This window comes from Typopeltis vanoorti, unplaced genomic scaffold, assembly GCF_054136105.1.
Source record: "Typopeltis vanoorti isolate ZY-2024b unplaced genomic scaffold, IOZ_Tvanoo_1.0 HiC_scaffold_842, whole genome shotgun sequence".
Lineage (NCBI taxonomy): Eukaryota > Metazoa > Arthropoda > Arachnida > Uropygi > Thelyphonidae > Typopeltis > Typopeltis vanoorti.
Window position 1 is genome coordinate 5,315 of NW_028328237.1, and position 24,249 is coordinate 29,563.

A 24,249-nucleotide genomic window follows, 5' to 3' on the forward strand; every position below is an offset into this window, starting at 1 on the left:
ATGATGAACTTGAAAGAAAGATTGTTGAATCTAGAGAAATTACCATAGATTCTTCCTATATGAACAACAGCTAAGTTTCAATCTCTCTGACGCACACATTCCCTCTGTTCAATACTGTCGCACTCATGACAGCACGTAGGCATCTTTTTTTAGAACTCAAGATCGCATTACAGTTTTCAAAATGTACTGTTGTCTTTTGTACTAGTACTGTTAATGCAATTTTTAAGTCTCTGTTATTTTTTGTATATTTCTTTGATTGTGATACCTGAAGAAGTTGATCAATTCAACGAAACTAGTAAACCATTAGCATCGTTTTAAATAAACCAGGTCATCACTTTATCTCTCGGTATCAGTCATTTAAACTAATTTATTATATTTTCTACCGAGTAGAAATGCATAATCTCTCTCTCTCTCTCTCTCTCTCTCTATATATATATATATATATACATAGAGAGTGAGAGAGAGAGAGAGAGAGAGAGAGAGAGTGCAGTCAAGAATGCGCAGTCAAGTTTGCGCTTGCAATTATTGCAAAATCAAAGGCAACTCTTGATAGTGCCAGTCGAGGCAACTCGTGGTAAAGGTGGATAAAACTCTGATCACTTTTCTTAGTATTTTTCCCTTAATGTAAAGCACATGCCCTTCGGAGATGAATGATGCTAAATATTAAAGGCAATGGTTACTACCCATACCGGTTTCGACCTTTATTGAGGTCTCCTCAGAGGGAGCAAGACCTTCAAATGCTAAAGATGAAGTAATGCAGAGCTCATTATGTATTTTACCAAAACAATTTGTCACAAGATGCTTTGACCTTATAAATATGATATCTCAGAATGAGAGATAGATGCAGAAAGTTTTTAACTTGGGTATATTATGTATTCAAGATAACAAGTAATTTTATATAAATAAACTTCGTTTTAATACTATTTCCCAAGTAAGCAAACAGACAAGAAAGTCAAGTTTGCGCCTGCAAGTTAATTCCACATTCAATCTTTTCTCTTACCATCACCCAGAATTTCATACTCGAACCTTTACCCACAATTCCACACTCGGACCAAAGACACAACGTAACGTCAATAACGGATGTGTCACCTTGGGAATTTCCAAGGATTCCACACTTATCTCTAACCGTCACCCACAATTCCATACGCTAACAATTACCCAGAATGACATACGCGAATAAAAACACAGAACGTGACGTCAATGACAGATGTGTCGCCAGCAAACTTCCAATCATTCCATACTCATGACATTACTGTTCCAATCACACACAATGACGTCACGAATCGTTATCTTATCTTGATCTTGATCTTGTTTCCTAGCGACCCTCATACTACTGGCCTGGTTTGCACTCAGCATGTCCGATCATTCATCTGGTATTCGAAAGGATTGCGCTCAAGGCGCTATGCAGGATAGTCAAGTCCTTAACACCCATCTCATTAAACCATTTCTGTACAGATCTTACTTTGTGGATGGAGGCATTGTTGGGTTGATTCATAAAAGGGCACTCATAAAAGTATTTCCATAAACTTGGAAGCACAGAACTGTCTAGAAGGTTATTATAGGACATCATGTTAAACTTCCCTGTCACTGTAACTCAGGGGACCCTGCTTAACCGAAGAAAAAATCGTTAGACCATAATGTCTAATCTTCCAAATTTCACAATTGGAATAACACATTTGCGGAGGTTGCATTTTTCTGGCCTTTTTCAAACCAAGGCTCGTTCCGTCGAACTGCTAACTAGTGAGACGTGATTCATCCCTTCAGAGAACGCGTTTCTACTGCTCCAGATTCCAATGGTGGCAAGCTCAACAGCATCCAACGTTTAGCGTTGCTCTCCCTGATGTTAGGTCGTGTGTGCGGTTATGCAGCCGTAGAACGTCCTGGTCTTCAAGACTATACAAACTGGTGTGGTACTAGTGTTACTTGCAGGGGCATTCAGAACTCGGTAGCGAATGCTTCATTGGAGAACAAGCGACTTATTCACACCAAGCGCTTCATCACTCGGCGATCCCGCTTTGTGACAATACGTAGCCTACTAGATTGCGATTATGTCCTTGTTGCTCCTGGGCGTTTCCACTTTACAATAACATCACTTATTTACAGTCGATCGGGGTAGCCGCAGCAGGACAAAAATTTCCAGAACTTTTTATTTTTGTTTTTCTAAATATTACAAAAGAACGGGTGTCTGTAGGAATTCTTTGCTTCCAGGAAAGTTGAAAACCATACCTCATCCGCATATCACGTGTCACAAGTAATAAATATGCTGGTACGTCGTATTGTTGCATTCCTCCACCCCCGCAAAAAAGTACACTGTTAGTGACACATCGAAAGTGATTGAGCTCTCCAGCACTGTCCTTTTTACTGTTAATAATTCTCTATGAAAATTGCAAGACTTTTTGCTTCCAAAAACCTGTATGAGTCGTGGTTATGATGTACAATATACAGCCATAACCACTATTACAAAGTGGTGTCCGTATATTTCTGATTAGATAGTTTATCATGAAATTCTTCACCGCGTTGAAAAATTTGAAAAACGACTCGAAAATTTTGAGTCGTTTTTATTTAGCTGTTTTTATTTCGTTTACTTGATTACATTTTATTAAAGCAGTATTTAACTGTTTAAATTTGGAAGGCTGTGTGCTGTTGAATACCTATGCTGAACAAAAGTAAAGGAATCGATAATTTTCACCTCACAACCAAAGTTACAGCAGGTTGTGAGGTTTGAGTGTGTTAATGTTTCTTGCTAAAAGTACTCAGATATTCTCTATAGTATTTGACTAATTTTAAGTCAATGCTTCTTAATGTGGTAATAGATAGATATCAATTGGCATATTTTTAATCATGGCGCTGTTACAGCAGTTGATTTATTTTCTGCATTTTTTTTTTCTTGAGTAGATGATTATTACTAGATTTTTGTATTATCGAAGAACAGGACATAAAATTTCAGTGTGTGAAAGGCCTAGTATGAGGCAGTTCAGCAAAACTTCATTAGACAATTTTCGTTCTTTTTTTTTTTTTTAATTTTAAAAGATTATAAACTACAAAACAATAGTTCCAAAAACAGTTGGTCATATTTCTTTGTTGTATTGGAAAGTTACACATATTTCACGAATTCTTTATTCAGATAGTATTATCAATAAAGCCATGTTATTTCTATCAACACATTATCTAATTATTAAATTTAGAAGTTATAATTGTTAGTAAAATGTCATTATTTCCAGGCTACATCTAAACGGGCTACTTTGGCGATCCACTTGAGGTTCCTATTGACTGCTGCAAATACACGAGGCTTGCGAGAAAGATCACAGCGATCTGCATCTCCCCGAGAAGTTACTCCAACTAGATAGAATCTATCTCCTGTATCTTTCATCAAAGGAGCGCCAAAATGACCCTATTTAAATGACAAAATTTAGATATTATTCACAGTCCCCTCACCCTTAAGTAAGCAGTAGTAGAAAATATAAATATTTCGAAATAATATAACAAATGAATTAATTATTGTTATTATATGTGTTAAATTATGAATAAATAGTCGTGGACTGCCACAGATTACGATCTGTTATAGTCAAATGTCCTGAATGACTAGTCCGCTCACTTAACTCTCGTATTTGATCGAAGGTTTAACTAACATTGCAACAATTTCCTTTTCCCTTTACTGAAAGCAACAATAATATTTATAAATTCATAATATAAATGCAATGTAAATGTTTTGTTTACCACACCATTTTGAATTGTTTTTAGGTCTGACATAAAAACTGTTAAGAAAAAACATTCAGGGATGAAAGTGTTTACATTATCTTTCTTCTTAATTTTCGATATTTTGGAGTTGTATTTATAGATAAATAAATACAACTCCTAATGCCTTTTATTACCCAAAGGGATTGAATTTATAATAGTGCTTTCCCCACTCTTTTCGAGAAACACAAAATTTATATTTAAGCAAACATAAATTTACTTAAATATAAATTTGAGAAAATGTAAATTGGTTTAAATATTTTCCCAATATCCCTTCAGCAATTCCATGCCACTAACTTACTGCATATGATCGGATCACCTCTTCGTATTTTATTTACCAAACGCTGTAGATTACAAGACTTCAACCAATCGATATTGCTAACCTTCCGCAGTACGGAAATTATTTTGTTACCCGGCATTGCATCCTCTCAAAATTCGCTTCTTCCCTTCCGAATTCTGGTAACCATTTCTGAAATAATAATTCTGACATGTGGTGGTCTGATCGGAGCCTAATACTGTGCTACTAGCATTTTATTCATCCCGATCACCGTTTGCCTCATCATTGAAGAAACCCTCTGAGTTAACTGTTGTAACTCAGAGGGTTTCTGTAAAATGCCACCTTTGTAACATTTACCCTGAATTTCAAATTTCCATGGATCATCACCCCAAGATCTCATATCTTCCTCTTCCACTTCCTTCAGTGTAGTTCTACAAATAGAATATTATTGACTCCCATTAGTGGATCCCAAATTTCAAAACCTTACACTTAGCGAGTTTATACTGCTTTCCCCACATTTTGCTCAGCTTTCCGGCTTATTCCGATCTTCCTGTATATCCATTATGTCATTAAACAGTAATTCTTCTTAGCTTCACACCACACGCAAACAGTTGAATATCTCTCTGCAGTCTGATTATAATATCATTGATATAAAGGTTGAACATTAATGGTTTCAGTACAGAATCTTGTCATACCCAGTGGTATCTTTCCTGTCCTTGCTTCCCATGTACAAGTCGAATATCTAAAGCAATACATAGCAGTGAGGCAACCTGTCAGATGCCGTTACGATATTCAGATAATCAATGCATTTCGCTTATCGATCACTGTTATTATTTTATTATAAAAAGCAACCGGACATTTTGCTGAAATAACTGGAACTGCAAAAAAAAGAGCGCCCCCTGATAAATCCATGCTTACCTGCACAGAAAATATTACTCTCATCTTACCAAAACTGTATACGAGCTCTGACCAGTTTCTCCAAAATTTTAACCACTACACAGTCTATGCAACCAACTGGTTTTTTATTTGATGCCTTCATTCTACTATTCCTCTTATGCAAAGGATTTTTTAAAACTTTTCTGTCTGCTCCTTAGGGACTTTTCCAGTTTCCAAGTCTTTCGTTAAAATAATAATAATAATAATAATAATAATAATAATAATAATAATAATAATAATAATAATAATAATAATAATAATAAACAGCTCAGTCCCCCTGCCACTTTCTTAGAAAGTTCCCTTAAAACGTGGTCAATCTCATCCAATGCTGCCACATTGACGACATCCAAAGTACTTATGCTACATTCGACTTTACCTCTATTCCCAACTCTTCGGTTGTGTTCGTTGGATTCTGAACGAGTCAAGTAGCTTTATGTTTGCAGAAACTCGTCAGTGGTGGATGAGAAGTATAAAGTGACGTATATAAAAATCCAAATTTATTTACTTCGCGATGGCAGCATAAAAACTGTATATTTTGTAAATATGATGCATGTATTTACCGAAAATATCAATATGTATAATTTTGAATTAAATATTTTGCGCTTACCCAACACACGTCTGTGGTATAACTATCTGCACAGATCATCTTATTCGTCACTTTGCCCTCGTACGTTTTGTTGCATATTTTGTGGTCCACAATGTTCAGTGTTGTATATAGAATAGCCTCAATTTTTTCTACAGCTGTTTTAAAAATATATACAAGAGAAATATGAAATACATGTAAATAAAGTGTAAGTAGTGATAATAACAATTAGTGATAATAATTATATTAGTGGGTAAATATTTTTTCATGATTCACAAGCACTGACAATACTTAGAATGTTACTTTGCCGTAGTACATTACAGAAGTGAGATAAAACAAATTACATATTTGTTTTTATCTTGGCTCTATATATTCATATATATCAAAACTTGATGGCATAGTTCATATACATACTGCACTGGCACATGTCGGTATTCTTTATTGCGGTTTTGTATGGCTTCAGAGACCTCCAGAGAGTCAACGACTCATCGAGGGAGGACATAACAGCCCACACAGCTGTAATACCCTCTCGTAGACTACTTCACGCTAGATACACTCACTAATTCAAAGGCAAATTGTTCCACTCACTCACAGATTTCTGAGGGAAAACATTTAATTCTCATCCCCTTTCTTTACCACAAAGAAACTTTACTTCCACGGATTCCCCTAATGTTCAATTACCATTCTATCGTATAATGAAAACTTTCATCAACTAATATCCTATAACACGTTCTCAAAAGTTTATGCACCTCTATCATAACAACCATCTTTCTCCTGCTACCAATTTTTATACTCTACGATATATACTTCAATCTATCCTCGTAAACTTCGTTTCACAACCTCGATTTCATCCTTGTAACTCTTCTTATTTGCAGCCTTTCCACATTTTTATCCCTTCGGAATCAAGGAGACCAAATCTGTGCAAATAGTGCACGTGTGGTCGAATCAAGGTCCGTGTAAAGAGGTAAAATGATTTCCATATCCTTACATACCAATGTTCGTTTCAATATTTCAATTATCCTCTGAGCTGTATTTGCAAATTTTACAATATGACCTTCAAAGTTAAAATTGCAGTCCATGGTATGTTCAAGATCACTAGCCTCGTCAGTTACTCCAAGCAAAATCCCATCAATATAAAATGCTGTTGAATATCGAGTCACGTCAAAGGGCATAATTTATACTTTCTAACATTGAATTGATAACCATCATCGTTTGCCCCGCTTGAAGCCTACTCAAATCGCCTTGTAAATGACGACTATCAGTAGCATTCTGATTACCCTGCTTACTTATGCATCTGTAAACAACTCAAGATCTCTTCTCAGGCGCTTTCAAATATTATAAATTAACAAATTAAGCAACAGTGAACCCAGAACCACACACACACCGCTTTCTGATTCCTATCCAACAACCGCCCAATTATTCAGGTCGATAGTTTGCATTTCAGTTCGATATTCTCCAGTTTATGCAACAGCCTTTCATGTGGTATCTATAAAATGTGTTAACAATATTTAACAGTGTCACAATATTCCACTCCCTTTATCCGATTCAGTCCTAACTTTATTATAAAACATAATTGCTCAAACAAGATCTCCTTTAGTAAACCCACGCTGTTCCCTGCAAAGTATATTTTGTTTGTCCACCCATTTTCTCTAAGCTAGTTCTTACCAATTTCTTTAAAAATCTTTCGAGTTACTCAAGAGATACTGGTTGGTAAATAGAAACAGCAGTCTTTAAACCACCTTTCTGCAATGGGATTGTCATGCATTCTTTCTTCCTGATGGAGCCTACCTGAGCCAAAGCATATTATAGAAACATGTCAATAGTGTAGCCAGTTCGGATGAACATTTCTTTAGCATACATGATGACATCCCATCTGTCCTAATTTCTGAATTCTTCTCTGGAGTATGCAACAGCTCAAGAACCTCCTTATGTGCTTCTATCTCTTCATCCAATATAGTGGCGACATTGTGCACCATGTTACATATGTCAGCATGATAGATCTTGGCGAAGCGAGCACTCATCACATGAACAATCGCGTCAGCTTCTGACAGAAGTGTATCATCTGCATTTATTAGTTATTCTTGCAGTCACACCTTGTTTACTACCTGAATAATTATAAAATTCTTTTGGAATATCTTTAGTATCTGCATCCAATTTCCTTTCGTAATCCAATTTAGTTCTCTGCACAATTCTCGTAAGTTTTCTAGTCCATGTTATATATATTTCCTAACTCCACTCACTCTCACAGTATTCCTTCCACTTCTTCTTAAGGACTTAATCAGGGTGCACATCCATTTCACTTCCACCCTATTTATTTTTAGAACTCTAGGAACCCATTCAGATACTGCCTCATTTAAGCACCTTTTAAAAGCTTTCCTAATTTAAAAACTGTTATCATGGAACTCGGAATCTTCTGATGTTTGTCATAATTATCAGTTTTATAGTTTAGTTTATAACCTGTCTTGACTGCAACATCCATATAGTTGATAGCTTTCCAAGTTAGCGACCTGAACGCTGTCAACAAAACAGTCATATCTTCAACTGATAAACCTTCTAATGCTATTAAGAAATGTAACTCTAATTGCTCCTTTTTGTTTTTTTCATTTGCTTGAGAAAGTTGTTTAACAGTTCAATAAAGTCTCCTTCGTTCTTATCATCAGATTTTCTGCTACCCAATCAACAATACGATCACTTAAGTCCCCCATAATACTCATATTTACTTGCTTAATACCCATCATGGTAATTTAGCGATGCATTTCTTCATTACAAGAATCGATGAACTGCGATATCTTAAAGAGAACGTTAAAACTCAATTTATAGAAACAAATAGAAATGAACAAATCTGCCAAGAATGGGGAAAAAAAATCATATCCCAAAATAGGAACTACTTGTGAGCTTGAACGTTTCATTTCAGTTTTCATCCCGTTTTCGAATAGTTGCATAAGCTGCGCACTTGTAATAGATCAGAAACAATTACCATTCAGGAGCGGGAGCATTATAAATAAATGATAATGACCAGGGCCGGTGTAACCCTATTTTCCATAGGAAAAACGGCTTTTCTTTTTAAATATTATGTTTGTTAAATCTGCGGATAAGATTTTGTTTATGCTGATATTCACTGCGCAGTCACGAAAAGGAGAAAAAGTATTATCAGGCAGTCAGAGATCCCCATTTAAGTCATATACTTTATCAGCAAGACGTGTGTGTGTGAGTAGAATTTTTTTACCTTCTTTCTTTCTCCATTTTTCTCTCATCTAGAGATTTTTATTAAGAAGGTCAAGCACATTTTGTCATCTTTTATATGAGATATGACTTCTGCATTACTTCAACTTTGGTATCTCTCAGGGGTCTGGCTCCCACTGATAAGACCTCAATAAAATTCGAAACCAGATTGGGTTGTGACCCATCCCATTATGCATCATTATACACTCCCGAAAGGGGGGGTGCTTTGCATTATTATGTATTATGGATACATATTAAGGCAAGTGATATAAATTCATTAGACTATATACAAGTAGCTCGGACGTGAATATACAGGGTGGCCATAAAATAACTCTCCCTCTTTGGAGGCATCTGTAACTAAAACCAATAAACGCAATGAGACCAAATTTTATATTGAAACTTTTGAAGGCACCGGAAGGTGATTTCCCAAAAAAAAAAAAGGTTTAGTACCAAAAGTTGCCGATAGGGTACATTTTGGCGCTAGGGAGCCGAAAACAAGCGGATTATTACATTAAAGGCAGATAAAATGGAATAATAACATTTCGACTGTATAAGCAACAGCAGCGTCACTCATTCCAGCTGGATATGTGGGGCATAATATTACTCTTATGATAATAAGAGTAATAATAATTAAACTAAAACAACACCTTGCGAGAGACCAAGAATTAATGTTGTGATTGAACTCACAGAAAATAATGTTTTATTCATCAAGATCAGGGTCCCCTGGACCACATCCACGATTTTCAATGTGCTGACCTTTCTTGAGTACAGCTAATTGCATCCTGCTTGCAACATTGAAAATGCAGGTCTTCCCCACACTAAAAGCCCACTAACAAATGAACAGCTTCAGAGTTTTCTTAAAAAAATTTCGAGGCTCTTCGCAAAAACTGCTCACAGCATAAGACTACATCGCCAATATCAGTGGCCTAATCACCCAGATGGAAGAATTAAGAAACTTTCTGGCAGGAAAAGGGGAAGAAATACAAGCACTCTCAGGAAAAGAATATACTACCAGATCAATGGGGTTGAATCCCATCGACAACGTGTTTATCCCTAAAGCAAGTGAGGATTACTCCACCAAACAAAATCAAGCATAAAATATGCAGCAGTCAGTAAACTTACTGTCACTAAATTCTAGAGGATGTGCCACATCACTGCGAAACAGGCCCGTCCTGCAGCATGTCCTTGCGCACCGGCCAGAAATATTTATGCTGCACGAGAATAACCTCCATTCCAACAAAGTTTCAGATCAGCACTGGAAGATCTCACCATATTCCATTGTCCTGCCATACAACTTCGTGGATCAGGAGACAGCATTGGAATGATCGATACCTTTCCTGGGTGTGCAATATACGCATTCATTACAACTCGGACGGGAAAGAAAATACATATTAATATATACATTCCACAAAGCGAACAACTTGCAGTGCAGGTAATAGAGTTCGTCCAAAAACAACTAAGCAAGGTAAATGACCACCAGCTGGCTGATACCTTCAGAAACTTGCACCCACATGAGAACATGTTCTCTTGGAGGACCACAGATGGTCCTACCAGTGTCCTATACCAGGCACGGCTCGAGCGGAAAAAAGGAGGAGCATACTGGATATATTAAAACAGCCTACTACAGGATACAGAATATCTCAGAACTTCTAAAGGCTATATTGAAAGTGTCATCAGAGATATACCTACTTCCCAATCAATTTACGAATGGTAGTCACTCTTTAAATCCAAAGTTAGGGTATTTACCCAAAAATATATCCACCAGAGGAATTTGATTAAGCATTCAGTTCTTAAAAATCTGCAATAATAACAACAGCAATTGCATCATCGGGGACTCATGAATACCAGTCCTTAGAAGTCACCATACGCTGACACCTATAGCACTCTGCTAGAGGAGCACTAATTACAGCACTACGCAAACACATTAACTTCGTAGATGCACCCACAAAGTACTTCTCATTGGAAAAATGCCAACGAGAATGTGGCACAATGCATTACACATTGCAACTATATTACGAAAATTTAACTCAGATGTCTCATATAAGTGTCCGTTCTGCTACCAATCAGGAACAGTCCGAAATATCTACTTGGAATGCCAGTCAACACCCAATTAATCAATATGTCTCGGGAAAAGGCAGCGCTCACCTGTGGTAGTCTTCATGCAGAAGAGGAGTATTTCAATCTCGTCCATGCAGAGTCAAATAATCATTCATTCTTCAATTACCTCTTCATCACTGAGAAAGCGTAAATATATAGCTTCTGCCTCAAACATACAACATCAGACAGCACAGCAACTTCTCAGAGAGAGGTAGCTAACCAACTACTTGCAACCTTCAAACAAAAGGTGAGAAGTCGGATCCTAAACGAGCATCACCAGCAGGGAGTTGAATCCACGGAATCAAATCCTTGCTGAGCAGGGCGATTGTATCATAGTCCACTTTCCAGCATAAAAGTGACATCATTCCACCTCCCCCCCCCCAAAAAAAGAAAGTGGAAAGAAAGTTGTTTTGTGCTGAACAGTGCGAATATTAATCAGCTCCCACCCTCATGTAAATAGATAATATTATCCTATAGTAACTGTTATGTCCTTCCACATACCTATCAGAGTTTATGTTTTTATACAGTACTAGCCTCCCCCCCCCCCGTGTTCCAGATTGGTAGGCCGGTTCTCCTTGAATTCTGATGAAGCGAATTTTGAATACTCGACACAGGATAGTCCCTGATTTTCAAAACGTTTCAAATAACTTGACAAAAAACGTGACACAAAAACGTTACATAAAAAAGCTTATCATTTTATATATATAGGATATATTATGTTGAAATAAATATTTATTGCTTTAATTTAAAAGAAAAAAAATGTCGTTCAGCTTATAACTGTTATTTGGATGTAACATACCTCAAGAAGATTATGAGCATGTAACCTCTCTGCCTGACTGCAGACAACCAAACACCGGTTAATCCTGTACATAAGAGTCTCATGTTTAGAATAAAAAAAACTCTCTCTCTCTCTCCATATATATATATGTGTGTGTGTGTGTGTGTGTGTGTGTGTGTGTGTTAAGTTGCTCAATAGTCCGTTCACACAAGCTTCTGGATCTTACTTCACCATATTTTTTCCTATTGGGGACCTGAGGAAAGAAATCCAGTGGAGTAAGATCACGTGATCGGGCAGAGAACTCAACTTGTCCACGAAGACCAATTAACTAATGAAGGAAATGTTCATCTAATGATTCTGTAATCGGCTGGTGGCCTATTATACTGGAAATACATTTTATCGATATTGATGAAGTAACGTAACTCACAAATATCTTGAAACAGTATATTGTGTTAAATATTTAAAAAATTAATCTGAAAGTGTTTCAAGTACCTAAATGAAAATTTGTTTATGAAATTGAATTTAAGGTTTTATGTAACTCTTATTAATGAAATATATTAGAAATTCTTTCTGGAAACGTACATTCAAATGACTAATAATTATTGATATAGAGATTAAACTTACTCGCTGTCGTTCTCCAGCCTGCTCGAATGACGTTATCACCAGCAGGATATTGATCTGTTGACCGAGGTAAACAAATTGGCTTATATATATCTTCCATTCCATTAGCTGGAACAAGTAATTCTATTACAGCCAAATCATTGTTATAAGGAGAAGATTTACCAAAACGTTTATGTAAGTCAATACGTTTTGGTTTAAAGTACTCTCCTTTCAATGAGATATTGGGCGTTTCGAAGAACACATCGAAGTCATCAGGAAACCAGATATTGTTCTTCCTGAAAATGAAACAAAAACAGTACTCGGTGCTGAACGTTGTTATTTTGAAATAAAAAACGTGATGTCAGTTTCTAATTAAGTGAAAATCAAAAAAGTTTGAAAATTGTAAATGAAAAAAATGCTTCAATTAGACAAATTACATTGGAATTAATTTGAAACCCATTTTCGACAATAATGCGACCAGTCACAACACTGATATCGTGCAGAAGGATTTCAGAAACACGGCTGGAATTGAGTTTTGTGATTTTCGTGATTCAATGGACTAGTAGGACATTTCAGAACTACTCAGAACAAATAACAAAAGGATTTTCTTTGCAAGTGATTCTGCAAGTGAAAGATTTTGTCATCATGGGCTGGCAATACCTGGAAATGCTTTTGTTTACCAAAGGAACAGAACCCAAGAAAAGTACAATGGATTTGAAAACTAAAAAAAAAGTACTATAAAATATTGGTTGGGTTTTCTGAATTAAGAGTTACTGAATGTATATACAACAGCGAATAATCAAATTTGATTATCAGTAATAATAAATCTATGGTTACGTATACAAAAGAAATGATACAAATAAGATATAAATAAATTCATTGGGATAACCATTTCGAAAGTAGCATATCGCTTAGAAACAAATTTTGAGAATAATTTTGAAAATCTTCCAACTAAAACAAAGTGGCGATTTTCATAAATAATAATATATGGTTATTAATAATTTTATTTTCAACCTTATTATGTAATACATGGAAAACCACGTGAAGCAGCGATTTAGAATAATTTATTCGAACAATATATATTAAGATGTTCTTCGCAAATTGCTATTGACGCTATATCTCTGCATTCATTCAGTCCATTATGGTCTATTCACAAAGAACGTAGAAGAAGAAATCTCTAATCATACCCCAACTTGAAGAAAGAAATCAGTTGCACTCTATATACACAAGTGCGCAGTCTTGAAGATATTCAAAAGAATAGTTTTGTTTGGTTGACTTGTTTAAAGTTTGACTTGTTTTCATGCTTAATGAAATTTAAAACAAAAACATGGTATATCGATATTTCGAATTCAGCATGTTTGCATACCGTAGACGCATTTCAATATCTGAAATCCATAAATGGCAAAAAACCTCGTAGCCCGATATTCACACAACGAATTATTGGATAACATGGATGAAACTGGGGAGGATTAAGTGGTTGGGATATTACGGTGAAGTGACATTTCTCCTGTCAACGCACACAGCATCAGAATTTCAATGCACGAATAATCTCTACAGAATTTCGAAGAGGCATAAAGGTTATGAAGTCATTGAAAAATAGGTCAATGTGTTTTTCTACTATAACCTCAAGAAAAGTGGATTATTTTGATCCTTTTCTGTTGGTGCCAGTCATATGTTTTGTTCGTGCACTTTTTATGATGTTTCGGATTCCTCACTCAATTTCAATAGACTTTTTCGGAGAATGATCACATTTTCTATCAGGCTTCTTTATCACATCAAACTTGCTAAAAGGGCGCATGCAATTTATCGACATGCCAGACAATGCAAATAGTATTAATATTATTATAAGCAGTAAGCAGATTCATATGCAGCTGAATAGGTTGACCATGACAGCATTCCGACAGAAAGAAAAGATGAAGGGTTGGATGGATGGATAAAATTATTACATAATTTAATAAAATAATAAAAAAATAATAATAATCTAGCGCCTTTTATTCCCTTTATAGGGAGGCGGCGAAGCCATTTAACCCCATTTAGCTTGTGGACACGCAGTGGACAGTTCAATCTCCACCTGCAGCCAATCAGAGATAGCTTGCCCATGTCTATCACTAATTATAGGCAGCCACCGATTATCAGACCGGCAAACAAGTGCTGCCGTCTCTTGGTACCTTAGTCTAACAGGATGTGATGCTGTCTGAATTAATGTGGGTTCTACGGTCGATTTTCTTGAGTTTATGAGAAGAAAAACCCACTTGCACGTGCCTGAGATCGACTAACTCGGGAACCGGTTGAAGAAAGGCTTAGAAAATGTTTCTCCATTCAGTGACTAGACTCGACGTGTAGTCTAACTTCCTGCAGCCAAGCGCAGAGGGTGAAGTCGCCACTGCCATTGAGCTAACTTACATCATTTTACGATATGTTATAAAATTATAACATGCAAGAGAAATGTGTCATAATTTCAATACTGGTTTCTACAACTCACCTTTCCGGAAATATGCTCGCTGCTGTAAGGACGTGTCGTCTGCTAATCAATGTTCCTCCACCGAGAATTTTCCGTTTGTATAGGATAAGAGCCTATAACAGAAGAATATTTAAATATTGTTCCAAATATATCGTAAAGAAAGTTTCGGGAATAGTAAATACAAAGCAAATAAAGGCCTTCAGTTTAATTGAAATTTTCGGTGAGAAGAAAATAAAAGGGAGCTTTGCAATCTTAGTCTGAGATTAATTAACTCTGAACCGCACAGAAAATTTGTGAATCTCATTATAAATTGGACTAATTATAAAAGACAAATGAGCTATCAGTTTCAATCACCCTTTTTTTCCTGCCAATGTCAGGATTAATCAATCTCCGGAGCAGACAAATAGAATTGTATTTTCTCCAGACAGTCAGGAAAAAAATAGAAATAAAGAAATTCCTTTGTAAGTTGTGGAAAGTTTAGAAATTTCCTGCAGATCAGTGGTAATTCCCTACTAGTTGTTTTCAAAAAAAAAAAAAAAAGGTAAGTAAAGGAAGGGAAAAAAAGGAAGTGATATAGGCTTTGTAGTATTATTTTTTTATTTTTTATATACAGAACATTATATGTACTTAATTATTACTTAAATATGATGTTTATTATAAATATTTTAATATATTACTTTTTACATCCTTTTCATGATTCTTTAAATTTAAGAAAAAACAAAAGAAAATAAAAGAAATGTTACCATCCAAGGATATTCAAATAGTTCGGTTTTTATCCCACCAAAAACTCGCGCTTCTGGCAGCCTGTTTGGCAATCCACAGTCTGAAAAAAAGTAAAGTTCTTTGATGGCATGTAAAACAAGACAAACATTTTATTTAGCATTTCATAAGTTGTGAGTACGAATTTTAATAAAGTTCCTCTACCAAAATTTCTTTCAAGCGATTGATTTTGATATCTTTCTAAATTCTACCAAAGACCCGATTTAATATTAACATTTTTGTCCTGAAGACAACTGCAAATAAATCCTATTTTTTTTTATTTTTTTTTTTTTTATTTACCACCTTACTTTTTTTTTTTTTTTGTAAAGCATAACATTCAGAATATAGCTGCATATAATATGATGAATTTTAGAAAAGAAATCAAAATATAACTTATTTATTCGGCCTAAGAGTAGAGAATTCTCATTTGAACAGCACATTTCCCAGTTTTATCAAAATATGCGTTTCTTTGAAGTCAGTTGTGTTATGTGTTGCACAATCATCTACCATTATTAGCCAGACAAAGATTTTATTTGATGTTAGGCAATTTAATAACTATAAAGCTTCTGCAACCAGAGGAACAACTGGACAGCTTTTGTGTTGGAACAAAACATTGGATCGAATCCAGTTCAGAAAGTAATTCAAATACTTGTGGAGCTTTTTCCAAGGAAGATGAGTTAGTTCGAACATCAAGGTTCAGCTGTAGACAAATTATACTTTACGGTAATCTCATCCCAGAAAGGATGTTCAACATGTATATAGTACTTTACATGGACAGAAAGTTGATAAGAAAGAGGAAATTTGTTAAATTTAGATTTCGAAAATCCATTTGCACTCTTTAGGAAATACATACGGGGGTGAAGGATTTTGCAAAGGATATCGATAAAGGGACAGGAAGAAAAATATGTTTTCTGAGTACGCTTACGAAATGATGATGATGATGCTGGTGTGTCTTAACAGATTCGAGGAGAGTGAGAGATTACCAATGCCAGTACCAGTGATGAGAAAAGTGACCCTAGAAATATCTGCAGACAAACCAAGCTGTAGAAGCTGAACGTCTTTGAAAAAAACCGAAGTGAATAAGTATGCTTCGGATTTCTACCTCAAATGTAAGAATACTGTTCAATTAAATTAAAAGGAATTAAAGGGAATTAAAGATTAAAATTACTTTGCTTCTTGTTCTCTACCTGTCTACGATGAGTCATTCTTTTTTACTCTACATGAATAACCATGATCTTTAATTTAGTAAGAGGAATGTACCATAGTGTGTACGTGACCGTGAGCACGCACGCACGCACGCGCGCGCGCGCGCGCACACAAACCACACACACACACACACACACACACACACACACACACACACACACACACACACACACACACACACACACACACACAGTTCATGCATATAGATTAGAACTCCTTAACTGCGGTTATCTAAAATTACTGCAATTATTTATATGTAGTTAACCCCAGAAGCGAATATTGTCAATATCACGAATCACGCAATGAATAAATTTAAAAAATATTAAATGGCGAAATTTCTGAAAATTTCAAACATACTGATTACTGTTTACATATTAAAGGCTAACTGGTGACATGTGCATAGCATATTAGGACTATTAAGTCTTTATTCACTGCTTTTACACATTGAAAATGGAAATGAGTTGGAAATTTTCATAAATAAATTGTGGGGTGGGGGGGGGTTTCTCCCATGTCGAATTCCTTTTCCATTTTCTGCCGTCAGGATTCAAATTTTTTTCCGATTATTTGAGATACAAAAATGCCAATTGTCGGTCCGCACTTCTTTTGCAAATCATCAACCCCAAACTCAAATGGTCATTTTAATCATCCAAATCCTGGGCTGGCAGGTCATGTGAGTGTTTCCAACATCCATTCTGTAGTCTTAACGTTAGTTGTTTTATCCTTGTGAATGACATAAAAAAAATTCTCATCAGTGAGGTGTTCAGTGAAACCTCGAACTTTTCTAATAGAATGATCTGCTCCACCATCCCATCAGAAAAGTTCAAGGCCTCACCGAGCTCAACATCACACTGCATGCACATATCCCTCTCTGTGTACAGTCTTCCATTCATACGTAATTCAACACGGCCATTTCGTTGGTACAAATTTTATCGTTATTCAGGAATATCCACTGAAAACATGGAAATTCTTTTAAGAATTGCAATTATAACTAGATGAGAAAAAGTAAATACTTTAAATAATTAGCTTTTATATTCAAGAACATTGTAAATTGACATCGCGCTTATCAAAGATAAAGAAATCTCTCTCTCTCTCTCTCTCTCTCTCTCTCTCTCTCTCTCTCTCTCTCTCTCTTCCATTTACTAATTATTTACCTGCTATATTAGGTAACACGGGAGGTGGAATGTTGTAGCAGGGAGGGTCATCGTCGCTATGTTGTTTAATCCATGAGTAGTACATGGAAACTCTAGTATACAGTCCTGGAAGATAGTAATCCGTTCCACATCCTTTTCCCCAGTTAAGTATTCCAGCAAGGTACCATCTTTTTTCACTCTTGATCATCAATGGGTGACCGGAATCTCCCTAAATTCATGAATGAAAAGGTCACAATGAGGATTAATTTTTAAAGTGAACGAAATTCTGATGAAAGTGTGAAAAAACGAAATGTGAAAAAATTCTGATGATTTTTTTCACATTTTGTTTATTTATTTATACCCACCCACAATGTTTTATCTTTTATATACCAGTATAATATAGATGAAATCACAGTTTTTATTGTTGAAAAGACAGTAATGCACAAATTACTCCAATTTCTTTACAGCAATTGGAGTAATTTCTGTAAAGAGACTGTAAGATACTCTTTGAAATCAGAGATGCTTGAAACCTGCACAGGAATAGAAAACAATAATCTGAAGGTGATTTTATCTTCAAATGTTGCACTGTTACCTTGCTTATTGCAAAAGGAAACCAAGTGATCTTTCCTCTCCATAACCAGGATTTCTAGTTTATCTGCTCACTGACCCGTGCACACGTTGTACCAATATGGTATAAGTCGCCAAAATTCGTAGGTGGGTAAAAATAAATAAACAAAATGTTAAAAAAATTGGAAGTTTTTAACAAATCATATTTCTGATTTAGCGAGTAAACATAGCGCGGACTTATGTCACTCTAATTTAGATGCATAATTTTGATACTAACGACATTTTGGTATCGGTGTTCTTCCCATAATATTTATAGTGATTTTAAATACAAAAGGATATTCAACATACAGTACCGCAATATCATAAATGCTCCAGGCAAGAGGAAGAGAAGAAATATATCAGTTTGATTGCTCTTTTTCTGGTAAAAACACAAAATATTATTCGTCGAAAAAAAAATGCAGCACCAGCCAGAGTGGGGAGAGGAAGACGTAGTATAAGAAAAGAAGGATTGTTTGGTTTCTAACTACGATGGTGGGTTGCTGCATATTTAGTGATGTAGGAAAAAAAAGTACACTATCTACCAATAATTGTACGGACACACCTGTTGTTTGAAGTTATGGAACATTCCAGGTTTGTTAATAAAACAAAAACAGGTGAAGACAGTAGGAAGCAGTATTTCATCGGAGCAGTTGAATACAGGTGGTAAGGAAACACGACACGTGAACTCAGTGACTTCAAGAGAGAGGGGTCATCGTGGGATGTCACATTGGTGGCATGTCCATACGCGCCATTGCCGCTCAACTGGAGCATCCAAAATCAACGGTTGGCGATTTTATCAACAAATTGTGACGTTCATCATTATAGCAGGAAAAAGTCCTGGGCGCTCGCCGAAAATGACTGATAAGGACAGAATGGTGTTAAAGCGGGTGGCACGCAAAATCTGGCCACAGTTGACACAAATCATCCGTGATGAGTTCCAGAGCGCGAGTAAGACCACGAGAGCACTGATACTGTATAAAAGTACTTCGATTTACTCAGTTTCCACAGAAGAGCAGCGGCACACAAGCCGAACATCTAAACAATAAACAAGGCTGCTCGTCTGGCCTAGTGCAAAAACCTTGTGACCTGGAGAGTTGCCAGTTCACAAATATGTCATTCAGTGGAAAACTGTGCTCTGGAGCGATTAATCAAGATTCACTTGTTTCCAGTCAGATGGCAGGGTGTGGGTGCTGACGCAGCCTGGTAAACTCTCGTTACCACAGTGTATTGTTCCCAAAGTAAAGTTTGGTTATGAGGAGTGTTGGTGTGGGGTGTATTCATGTGGTTTGAAGTGGGACTACTGATCATTGTCCTTGGTTTCATGAAGGCAGCTCGGTGCCTTTATATTCTAGATAATAAGGTGCTGCCTACACTGTCTAGGTTTTATGGAATGGGCTCATGTTCTAGGATGACAATGTCCCATTTCACAAAGCGGCAGCTGTTATGGAAATATGGTATGAAGAGAGGGATGTTAAACGATTGCCTTGCTGCGCACAGTCTTGACCTCAACCTCACTGAATACCTATGGAACTCATTTGAGCGATGATTGAGGACTAGAGCAGCAAGTCCTCGATGTGTCGTTGAACTCAGTGCTGCTTTAATGGAGGAACGGAGAAATATTCCACCTGATGCCTGCCACACATTAGTGAAAAGAATCCTTCAGAGGTAGCTGAGGCCAAAGGTGGACATACCCGATATGTGGGTTCGCCTGCTGGTATCAGTTGTAAATCGCTAAAGTGGTTCGGACAGATATCGGTAAATAGTGTACAGTGCCTACCCATTACAATTATGAATCACGATGGTTACTAAACAGATATGTATTTAGAGAAAATGAATGCCTGCGATGATTTTCCTGTCATCAACTTCGATGTATTTCATTTCTCTTCTTTTCCTAAGAAGAGAAGAGAAATGTATCCACGACCTATTGATTGATGAAGAGGTGTGCTACCCCTCAGCCTACCCAGCTTGGCGTATATTATTATTATGGGTGTTTTCATGGGGTCAATGGACTCATTGCTGGAGACCCAAACTATCAAAACAATATCTATCATAAACTCTTCTTCAGTTCATTTACAAACGGAGAACTCACAACCGAGTCAGGCAATGCATTTCACTTATTCACCGCCCTCCATGCGGAAAATTTCGTTTTCGCATCCTTGTTAACAACACTTTTCCTTAATTTCCAAGGGATAAGATAGAAACATTTAATTTAAATGTTTCTATCATTCAATGTGCAATCTTGGACACGTTAGCAATGTGTCCTCTGAACTTCATCTCCCTATCCACCAACCCACCCAAATACCTAGCCTCGTCAATCTCTTGGAGAACCGTTTCATTAATGTAGTACACAGCTGGTAATCTTTTAATCCCAAAATGCATAACCAGTACAGTAACATGGATATTAAGCGTCTGCGGCAAGTGTTTAACTTGCTCCACCCAACTGAAAAATGACAAAACAGTTTGAAATTTTTAAACGTAAAAAGTCAAATTTTACTAAATGCAATATGTTAAATACTTACTATTAACCCCATCAAAATGAGTTGCAGCCTGTTGTAGAATTTGTGTGCCTAAAGAGGCGTATTGCCGAAATTTAAAAATACAACAAAAAATAGCGTACTTTTATATCGGCAATACGGCGCTTTTTACCTTTTGCTCCCCAAACCTAATTAAGCCCGTGGCAGGCGGCTCTGTCTTCACTCCCTCGTTACGGCACTGTGCATAACTTTACACTTTTCCACATTGAACTGACATCCATTACCTTTTGCCCATTTTTCAGCTTATTTAAATCATCCTGCAAACTCCTAACATCAGCTTGAATTTTTATGTGCTACCGATCTTTGCATCATCAGCAAACATCTGAATATCTCCCTTTAAGCCATTTCCTACATTATTTGTGTACAAATTAAAGAATATCGGCCCAAGCACAGAGCCTGAGGCACACCTCTGGTCTCTGCTCCTCCATACACCACTTTCTGGTATCTCCCCTGAGTCATTCTCTTACCAATATCACAAGTTTAGTATTCGTCCACATCTACTCCAATTTGCGCAACAGTATTCCATGGGGTATCCAGTGAAATGTCTTAGCAATATCCAGAATTACCCTGTGTAGGCATTTGTCCAACTGAAATGTCATTCTATTATAAAAAGTTAATAAATTGCTAAGGCAGGGTTTTCCTCTATTGAGTATTATATTCTGATCCACCCATTCTTGAATTCTGTCTTTAACCAACTTTTCCAATACTTTTACCATTACTCCCGAGATAGTGATTGGTCTGTAATTAACTAGCGTAGTTTTAGAGCTACCTTTATGCAAATAAACGACTTTTCCTTCATTCCACTCCCCATATAGGACTAATAGTGGTCTTGATTAGACTCACTAATGGAAATGCATGGAGTCATGACTACAAGACCTTAGACGAATGTTCTGGAAAATTGGCTGTCATACATTGAAAAAATTTTAAGATATTAATACTGGGGCTTTCAACATTCCCCGTGATATCGAAATGACTGCATCATCAAAATTTTCTAAACCTGATATAATAATCATGTCGAGGTGGCAGGATCTTTCCTGCCGGAAAATCCCAGCTAACAATGTCGGGATTTTAAAGAGTCAAACAACTATACCAGCTAGAAGAACGCATGCACTTTAAAAAGGCATAATGCACTGTCCCAGAAGCCTAAATTAATTCGGCTCTAATTACAAAGAAACAAACTCCATATATAATAATCATGCGATGAACAAGAATACGAAATGAGGGAACAGGCAAGACGGTATCTTCGTTACTCTAACTTGGAAATGTTTTCAAGAGTGCGTGTGCTCTTATATTAAATAATCCTCCTCTTCATGTGGCATCTGTAGCTTCCCATTTATTTCATTGATACAATTTCTCCCACAGCACCTTTATTGTTAAAAGGAACTGTGGAAGAAATTATATTGTTGCTACATTAGCAATTATCTATACCTTTAGATCGAGCGATGCGCGAAATAAAATAAAAAATATATAATTTTTGTGATTAATCACTTTGTTTTAGAATTCTGCATGACTGTAAAAAATAAAAAATAATAAAAAATCAGCTAATGCCTTTTTGTTCCGCATACGGATGAGGCGAGGCCGTTTTTAAGCCCTATCTAACTTTTGGAGACTGAGTGGGCAGTTCAATCTCCACTGGTAGCCAATCAGGAATAGCTGGCCCAAGGCTATCACTAATTAATAGACATGCAGTGAAGACTGAAACAAAAAATGATACAGTAAATTTTTCTGCTGTCCCTTACTGTGGCAAATGAACATCCCACATCATTCACGTTTTAGCTAGTTGAATTTTGAATCATTCTGTATTTTTATGAGATGATGATCACCTCGTGCCCATTTTCTAAACGTTTATCATTTTGTTTCACAAAATTCCCCACTACATTAAATACATCTGCATCTATGTTTTTCTTAGGAATTCTTTCTGCTAATTAAATATTTAAAATTTTTCGCTTACTCGACATTCCCTGGTTAACATGTTTCCTCGTGTACACATTATACTTTTATTTAAATGCATCTTATATATATTCCGACAGCGTTCGTCGGGAAATATTGGTACATCGACTTCTTGGAGATCCTCTCTTTTACCTTTTCCTAAAAAAAACGTACGATTTTTTAGGAAAACATACAAGAATGAAGTAATTAAGAAATTAAGTATGTCTCTGGGAGGTAAAATAAAAAAATCTAGAACAAGACCAAATACATTGCATATTTAATTATGAGAATAGGCTAGGTCGTAATTTATTATGTCTATACACAAATGCCAGGAGCATTAGAAACAAAGAGGTTCAGTTTGTTGCTTTATTGAATACGATTGTTGGCATTAATGAAATCTCGCTATCTGAATCAGATATGGTAAGTGGGATCGAGTGTAATGGATACACTATTTTTAGGAATGACAGAAGAGATACGAGAGTAGAAGGAGGAGTGCTGCTAATAACATCAGATGACTTGTGTCCAGTGAGGATAGAAATACAAGATCAAAATACAAATACAAGTGTTGCTACAGATCTGGTAGTTAAGTTGTAGGGGACGAAAAATGCTTCGCCTATTTATCTTTATGGATTCCAAGCCGATGGTCATTATAGGTGCATTTAATTTTCCAAATATTGATTGGGTAGAAGAAAAATCTCATGAACAGAAAGAACAGGAATTTATTGAAATGTTGCGAGATAACTTTCTCAAGCAGCATGTGAAATAAGGAACTCGAGGTTAAAGAGTGTTGGATTTGCTCATAGCGTCAGAAGGGATCTCTGTCAAGAATATGGCTATTTTACCACCAATTGGTGACAGCGATCATGCTGTTCATTCCTGGCAAGTATCTACTTGTATTGAAGCTCCGATTAAATCAGGCTACATGCTGAATTACAAAGCTGGAAATTATGATCAACTTAGAAGAATACTATCTTTGGTCCCATGGTATCAGTTATTGAACGGAAAGAATGTCAGAAATGCATTGGAATCTTTGAAAAGGTGCTTGAATGAAGCGGTATTTGAATGTATCCCTAGTGTTCGAAGAATAAACAGGTTGGGAATGAAATGGATGTGCAGTCTTATTAAGCTAGAGATCCACAAGAAGATGATGTCGAAAGAATATCGTGAGAATAAGAGAGAGAGAGGGGTTGTGAAATATATAATGCTGAGGCCAGAAATATAACGAGTATTGTGAGAAAAGCGAAAACGGAGTATGAAAAGAAATTGGCCATGCAAGCTAAAGGCAATCCAAAAGAATTTTTACTTATACCGCAAGTAAAAGAAAGAATGAATGTGGAAGAATAACATTATTGAATGTAGATGGTACACGAGTGTTGGAAGTTAAGGAGTGCTCACT

General features: G+C 36.3%; 2 protein-coding genes across 2 annotated transcripts in view; both read right to left on the reverse strand.

The window, feature by feature from the left end:
• Positions 1-3,101: 3,101 nt before the first annotated feature.
• Positions 3,102-12,688, reverse strand: LOC150092065 (phenoloxidase-activating factor 3-like). Its single transcript, XM_090415338.1, has 4 exons — positions 12,666-12,688; positions 12,253-12,524; positions 5,556-5,689; positions 3,102-3,391 (listed from the first exon to the last, which is right to left on the reverse strand). The coding sequence occupies exons 1-4, from the start codon at positions 12,686-12,688 to the stop codon at positions 3,212-3,214; spliced, it is 609 nt and encodes a 202-aa protein (XP_090271464.1). The 3' UTR covers positions 3,102-3,211.
• Positions 12,689-14,691: 2,003 nt separating this feature from the next.
• The window catches only part of LOC150092066 (proclotting enzyme-like), a 43,020-nt gene continuing 33,462 nt past the window's right edge, over positions 14,692-24,249 (reverse strand). The window contains exons 10-13 of the mRNA XM_090415337.1: positions 22,876-23,012; positions 17,806-18,013; positions 15,433-15,512; positions 14,692-14,802 (exon numbers count right to left, since the gene is read on the reverse strand). Coding sequence (XP_090271463.1) covers positions 14,707-14,802; positions 15,433-15,512; positions 17,806-18,013; positions 22,876-23,012 — 521 coding nt within the window. The 3' untranslated portion in view covers positions 14,692-14,706. The remainder of the gene's footprint in view (positions 14,803-15,432; positions 15,513-17,805; positions 18,014-22,875; positions 23,013-24,249) is intronic.